Genomic DNA, 7,500 nt, shown 5'->3' with positions numbered 1-7,500 from the left:
CTGATAACATAATTGAGTCAGGAGGAAACAGAGGAGCTGTTGGAAGTCTTCATTTGTCCTTGGGAGATGGCCAAGATTCATTGAATTGGCTGCGAGCATTGTGTGTGTGTGTGTGTGTGGCTGTGTGTGTGTGTGTGTGGCTGTGTGTGCACATGGTTTGTCAACAATGTGGACAGGCTCCCTTTGAAACACTTTCAACCCAGAGATATGCTATTCTGCTCACACGTGCAAACACACACACACACACACACTCACACCCTGAGAGAGAGAGTTGCATACATGCACACACATGCTGCTCTTTAGCTTATTATGAAAATTGACTCTCAACTAAAACACTCTCTGAATCCAGTGCCAGTATTCACAGGTGTCTTTATATCATTTTAGAATCAGAATCACCTTAATTAACCAGCGGTATTACCGTACAAGGACTCTGACTTGGTGTTTACATGCTGTTCACATTACACAGACTCAAGATTCATAGTGTGACAGGACCTCACATACAGTTTAAGAAAGATAAATGGGCCGGTGCTGGCAGGATTAGGGATGCAGTTCACACTATACATTTATATACAGAGAAAAATCTGTGACACACTGTTGCCAAGGTTAAGTACCCCGAGTTATCTGTCATTATTTGTTATGATTCTGATGAGTATGTATGGTTTTCTGGAATTAATCTTTACCTCTCACACTCGTCTTACCACGAGCCATCTTGATAAATGCATTAGCTGAAAGTAAACTCTGGTGTGATTAAGAGGCTGGCATCTCAATAAAGTCTGGGAAATAAAAAGATGTATTCTGGTTACCACATGTGAGCCTCACACTCAACAACTGGTGTCTCTGTTTAAAAATAATAGTAATGGGAAACTTTATTGATTCCCATAGAGAAATGCCTTTTTTGCTTGCTTCTCTTATGGAGGTTTGAGTGCAGGATCAGCTGCTGAACAGCAACACTGGAGCTGGTACAACTTAACACCTAATCACCTGCTTTCATTAGTGTTTGCTTGATGTAAGAACCCTATAGTTAGTGATAATAATGTGCTACTTTATTTATTCCCCCTAGGAAGATTTTCTTCTCACAGATCAGCAGTGCTAGAACTGGCAGGGATTCAGTGTCTTGCTCAAAGACACTTTAGCAGTGCAGATACTTACCAGTATGGGAGCTTTCACCACTGTCTTCCAGTTGAATAGTGATATAACTACTCACTGCCCTACTTATGTATTTCTATAAAGTGGATGTGTGGAACTTATGTTTATCAGGTTGAAATTTCTCACTATCTCTGTCGCTGCTAATGATCCCACTGCAGGCAAGTCAACATTTGATTTCAGTGCTTCTTTTAGAAAGTAGGGATGGGACGATCTGCTTATCTCATGATACGATACGTGATTTGGGGTTCACGATTTGATTCATCCTGATACAATGTAATAAATAAAGGTTCAATGACAAGAAAGTCTGACTGTGCAGAATTTTGTTAATTTCTGAGCCACAGATCTTTCTAGAAATGGCATTGGCTTGCTAGAATGTAAACAACAATTTAAAAATGTCATTACAAAGTGCATCTCATTTGTGATTACTACAGAAGAATAAGATGTAGCTGACACAATATGTATTGTCACATTTTTGTATTCTGATATATTGAATTTTAATATATCGTCCCATCCCTATTAGAAAGCTTGCACTTTTTCAACTCAATTCAAAACTAAATTACTGCGACCTTTCTTTGCAATTACAGTTCTTATCAGGCACATTTTTTTTTGACTGTTAAAAAGTGAAGAGTCCAACATTTCACAAATTCAAATACTGCGACCTCTCTTTGTAAATACTCCCTTCAACATGCATGCCACTTTTCCTGCAAAAGCTGAGTTAAGCCAACACACTTCGGGGGCGAGAGCAGTGAGAGTTTTTCAGCCGAGCCGCTCAACACTCCAAAACTCCACATGTGGGAATCCGACTGTGATGATGTTTGCTCGGGATGCACGCACCCACCCCACTCCATCTCAACAAGCGGGGGCATTTCCATAACAAAGGACAATTATTGACTTTCATTGGCTCCGCTTGCTTTGATATCAGCAAGGGGTGTGTCTGCATGTGTGTGTGTGTGTGTGTGTGTGTGTGTGTGTGTCGGAGGGGGCGGGGTAGGGGCCGGCAGCGGAGGAGAAGCAGAAGAAACAGGGAGACCTGATGAAAGGAGCCGAGTGGGAAAATGCACCCACTGACCCACAGTGCGCGAACTGAGCAGGGGGAAGAGGGGGATCACAGGGGGAAAAAATGTCATTCGTTCAGGTTCTCTCTCTCTCTCTCCTTCACTCTGTTTTCAACCCCCGTCCCCTGTCCTTTTCTCTCCTTTCCCGTCCTACCTCTCTCTGTGCCCTGCCTCACTTTCACTTTTCTGTTTTTCTTCCTGTCTCTCTCCTTCCCTCCCCAAACCTCCCCCTTTTCTCTCTTTCTTTTTTCCCTGGGTATGACTGATCCTCACCCTCCTCCTCCTCCCTCCTCCTCCTCCTCTCAGAGCCATAATTTAAGGGGCTGAAAGGCACTGCGAGCGGAGAGAGAGAGAGAGAGAGAGAGAGAGAGAGAGAGAGGAGAAGAGAGCTGAGAAAAAGGGAGACCCTGAAGATGAGGGCCTTCCTTCACGGACGTGGCACAGATGTGAGGGTGTTTTTGTGAAACGAGTCGGGGAGGGGTGGCGATAGGCTAATTTGCGTGGCATAAAGACGGAGCCCTTTTCATATGCAGAACGCCACTTTGATGCGCGGCCGATGAAAGCTTGAGGGAGAAGAGAGGAGAAGAGAGGAGAGGGTGACGGAGGGGTTCTTTGTCCCCTGACAAGAAGGCATCTGCTCCACTCTGCCCTCCTCTCCTCCTCTCCTCTACTATACCGAGGCTCCCACAATGGGCCAGCCGAAAGGGAAAAGTGTCATCAGAGCACCTTAGAAAACACCACATGAAAAAAAAAAAAAGAAAAAACGGCTTGGGTTGGCTGGTTGGCGTACGGGTATGCATATCAATACAGAATTCATTTGACCTAAGGTCTGAGAATACACACACGCACATACTACACACGTGCACACATGAGCTTCTCATACACTCACTTGTAAAAACATGAACATGCAAACATAGACACATACTTACATAGTTCCACAGCTGACAAAACAGATCTTCACTTTGATGGACTGTGTCCCCATTGGGAAACAAATAAACTTTTTTTTTTTTTTTTTGGCAAGGAGGCATGTAAGAGATCAATGGCTCATGGGATGAAGGGTGTGTGTGTGTGTGTGTGTGTGTGTATGATGGTGGGATCAGAGGGAGACCATGTGCTGAGGTGATCAGAGGTGGTGTGTGTGTGTGTGTGTGTGTGTGTGTCAGTCTGTGTGTATAGACCATAGAACCTTCAGTGTGTGTGTGTTTATGTGTATTTGTGTGTGCATGTATGCATATGTGTGTGTCCCTGCAGTGGTGATCACAGGCAGCAGGCTCACCATGGCCCTCTCACCAAACACTGGCCGATTTCACGGTCACACAATAGCCAAATCTCCACAGCAGAGCCAGGAGGCGTTTGCTCGGGCCGGGGCCAGCTCAAAATGTTTCTTTTACCACTGTGGTGTTTTCGTAACATTTAGTTAATCTCAATCATTTTATTAGCCAGTGCCTATTTGGGCTTTGCCTTATTTTGCATGCTTTGATGATTTTGCTTAATGATTGTGCTTTGTTCCAAGTTATTGCAACATTTCTTTCCATCACAGTTTAGACACAAAATCTTGAAATCCATGCAGTTATGACATTTTTATATAAAGGAAAAAATGTCTAAATGTTTCATAATGTTTAGTCTATAAGGCTGCAGTGGATGCAGACCTTAACACTAATGCCTGGCAAGCCCGACGCCTCAGAGCGACGTTTGGCCAGAGAGTCGGGTTCGACCGGCCATTCCACAGCCAGATCTGAAGCATGATTAGTATAATTGTAAGCATTCACCATTTTTTAAACTACGACCCAACATGCAACACAAGCCTGTTTCATTTGGGTCCCCATGTGACAAAAATTACTTGTATTTTTTAATGGGCCTAGATTCCAGGGTGAGATTATACTACAGTTGGTTCATGGGCTGAAAACGTTAAACAACCCCAGTTTTAAAGTACAGGAAACAAGCTGAAGATGGAAGACTGGCAGCAAGATGGAAAAACGGTTTTATGATTTTTGTTTTTAGGGGAAGTGAGTGGCACGTTGATTAATCGAATATGTCCTTTTTGGCCAAGTTATGGAAACAAGGAAAATGGAGGCAGAGCAACTCCAGCAACAGAAGTGAAAAGGCAGAAGGGTAGAATAGCTTCTTTATTCAAACAACTAGTATAGCAATGCAAAATATGTAGTTATAGGAAGCATCTTTTAAGATTTATTGTTCTTAATAGTACAAATTTGGTAGTGATAGTTGATCCAGTTGTTCTCACAACTATCTAGTGATGAAACCCGCTGTACAGAACTGATGCAGAGTACAGCAGAGGATAGATGGGAGAGAGCCAGACAGCCAGAGAGAGAGAGAGAGAGAGAGAGAGAGAGAGAAAGACGGGGGTGGGGGGGGATATTATAAAATGCAACACAGTCAAGAGTACATTGTGGCATGCTGAGCCATGAAATATTTAGTTTAAACTAAAATCTGTTACAAAACAGTTGCAACAAACAACTGAAAATACAGTCAGATAGATGGATGACTCTTGAAGAGGTGCATGGCTGGACAAATCTCACCCACTGAGATCCAGATAGGTCCATTCATCTTACGGATGGACCAATGATAAAACCATTACACAAGAGTCAGGGATCAGTCCGGTTTCTGCTTTGATCCTGCTGGATGCATCACTGCTGGATTCATCTCAACATCTGTGCTACTCCTGCCCCATCCTCTACTGTATCCATCTTTCTGTGTGTTGTCCTGATTACATACCTGTTTTTGCTATGATGGTATTTGTTGAAATTTCAACATCTGTGATCTGGTCAGCTGTAATGGATGCAACAAATCTCTATAACTGGAATCTGGATGTATTTTGAACAACTTGAACATAAGTTGCTCATGTCCTCTGCTGTCAAGTCTTAATGTCACAGCTCCCATCTGTATCCATTTTGTGGTTTTCCCAATAAGCATCTTAGAGGTCATTCAGAGGTGGAAAATAACTAACTTCTGATTCTGAAGTTTTGGAGGCCAGAGAGCCGCCTACAGCTCTGCCATCTGGATAAAAATAAATATACCAATAATCGATCATCATTGTTTCCTTCCAGGTGATCTTTGCGCTGAACCAGACGTTACTACAGCAGGAGTCTTTGAGGGCCGGCAGCCTGCAGGTGCCGTACACCACTGAAGACCTCATCAAGCACTACAACTGTGGAGATCTGAACTCCATCATCTTCAATCATGACACCTCACAGGTCCGTCCTTTCTCCCTCCGCCTCCCGGTGTCTCTGTTTTTGTTCCCTTTCTCAAGTTTGGACAGTAAAGTTATCAGTTCAATTCAAATCTGCTTTATTGGCATGACAGAATCTATGAGAAAGGATCTTTGTTGTCAAAACATTGACAAAGGATAAAGTCAAATAAATAATGGTTAATAGACAACAATTCTACAGATTGCACATATCAACAATAGCATGTAAAACATAGTAGCATATAAAAGCAATTCAATACATTCAATAGTTATCTTCTCTATTCTTTTCTATTTTGATGCAACAATGTTTTGACAGCAAAAGAATCACAGTGTTGATATTTTCTTTCATTACACATTACAGTTAATAATCCTACTCTATTCTATTCCGTATGTAGCAGTAGACTTTCACTCTAGTTAATAAGCCAAGAGTCAGTTTCACCTCTTGACCTTTTGGAGTGTCCCGGTGACACAACCCTTGACCTCTTACCTTAACCACTGACCCCACACCCCCCAGCCCCCCACCCCACTACTCCTACACTCCCCCCTCCTTCCAGCTCTTCTCTTATTTACCCTCTTCTTCTCTCCTTTCCTTTGCCCCTTCTTTCCTTCCACATCTTCCTGATTCTTCTACCATCCCCTTTCACCCCTTCCTCCGCTCTCTCTGTCTCTCCTCTCTGGCCCCATTTCCGCCCCATCAGCCCAGTGTCTCGCTCCCCTCATACCTCTATTCTTTCTCTTCAGTGTCCTCCCTCCCTTCCCTCCCTTCCTACATCTCTATCCTTCTTCCCCTCCCCTCCCTGTCTGTCTCTTTTCCTCCCTTCTTTGTGTCCTATCTATCTATCGCTCACTATCCTTCCTCCTAGCAGTCCCAGTCTCTCTCTTCTTCCGTCTGCGTCCATCCCAACTGTTCCCCTCTGCTTTTTTTTTCTTTTGTGATCAGTTTCACGTGTATCAGTGTCATGTTTGTCAAGAACTACTTTTACTTTCATGTGCGTAAATTTTGAGTAATAACAGCAATGCTTGAATTAAAAGTTATTGAAAAGGGTAAAATTGATATAAACTGAAATTAATCGAATGAACAAACAATTAAAATAATTAACTAATGAATAAGCACCATCTCCCCATCCCTCTCTCTTCTTTTCTCTCCCCTCCTAACCGTCACCCCACACCCCGACCACCTTAGGTCCCAAACTTCAATAATGTGACGCTGCCTCCCAGTGAGCAGGTGACGGCCCAGGAAATAGACAGCTACTTCCGCCAGGAGCTCATCTACAAGAGGAACGAGAGGATGGGCAGGAGGGTGAAGGCTCTGCTGGAGGAACATCCTGACAAGAGCTTCTTCTTCGCCTTCGGAGCAGGTCAGTCTTCAGTTACTACCTGTCTAATTTTTCTATTGAAAAAAAAACAAAAAACGAAAGAAAGAAAATAGATAGAGGTAGAGGCAAGAAGGAAAAACGTGTCATTTCTGAGCCAATCGAATGGCTGCTTCTGGCTCCGCAAAGTCTCATCCAACATTTTCTGATGACAAGTTCTTCAGACCTCTGTTACTCTGAGACAGAGGTGTGGCTACACGAGATTAGAGGAAGGGTTGTGTTGCAGTATGTGATTTTTTTTTTGAGCCATGAAAACTGACAATGCTCCCAGCAACAGGTGACAAAATGAGACCGAAAATGTTGCCGATAAGCTTGTATGTCAGGTGAAAAGGTCAGACAAAAGGTAACATTTAGGACTTTACTATGCTCAGATCATATATATCAACTCATAGTGTCACACAATCTGATTACCGTTATATGTACAATAAAATCTCTTTGTTAGCAGAGTACTAGTGAAACAGCGAGGAAGACAAAGAGGGAAAAAGGCTTTGTTTGAGCAGCTTAGACTGAAGGAAGTCGAGTTAACTAAAACCGTTGTTGAAAAAGAGAAAACAAAGACAACTTAAGAAAGCGGGGATAGAAAACCCTGCTAATCAGAGAAGCGGGCCTCGCCAATAATCCTTCTCTTTCTGATCTGGAAGACAGTAGACCTCTTCTCAGATTTACATCAATAGAAATTTCCATAATCCACTCTCCTCTCTACTGGATGAGTCAGATTTTC

At 43.0% G+C, this 7,500-nt stretch overlaps 1 protein-coding gene across 2 annotated transcripts in view; it reads left to right on the top strand.

Moving 5' to 3' along the window:
- The window catches only part of trabd2a (TraB domain containing 2A), a 71,663-nt gene that overhangs the window by 25,990 nt on the left and 38,173 nt on the right, over positions 1 to 7,500 (top strand). For both annotated transcript variants that reach the window (XM_071541091.1, XM_071541090.1), the window contains exons 3-4: positions 5,267 to 5,413; positions 6,590 to 6,764. In XM_071541091.1, the coding sequence (XP_071397192.1) occupies positions 5,267 to 5,413; positions 6,590 to 6,764 (322 nt within the window). The remainder of the gene's footprint in view (positions 1 to 5,266; positions 5,414 to 6,589; positions 6,765 to 7,500) is intronic.

Source organism: Centroberyx affinis, unplaced genomic scaffold (assembly GCF_046629955.1).
Source record: "Centroberyx affinis isolate AG114_WGS23_722 - 3 ecotype Tasmania unplaced genomic scaffold, CSIRO-AGI_Caff_v1 ptg003784l_1, whole genome shotgun sequence".
NCBI lineage: Eukaryota > Metazoa > Chordata > Actinopteri > Beryciformes > Berycidae > Centroberyx > Centroberyx affinis.
This window is presented reverse-complemented; position numbering and strand designations above follow the sequence as displayed.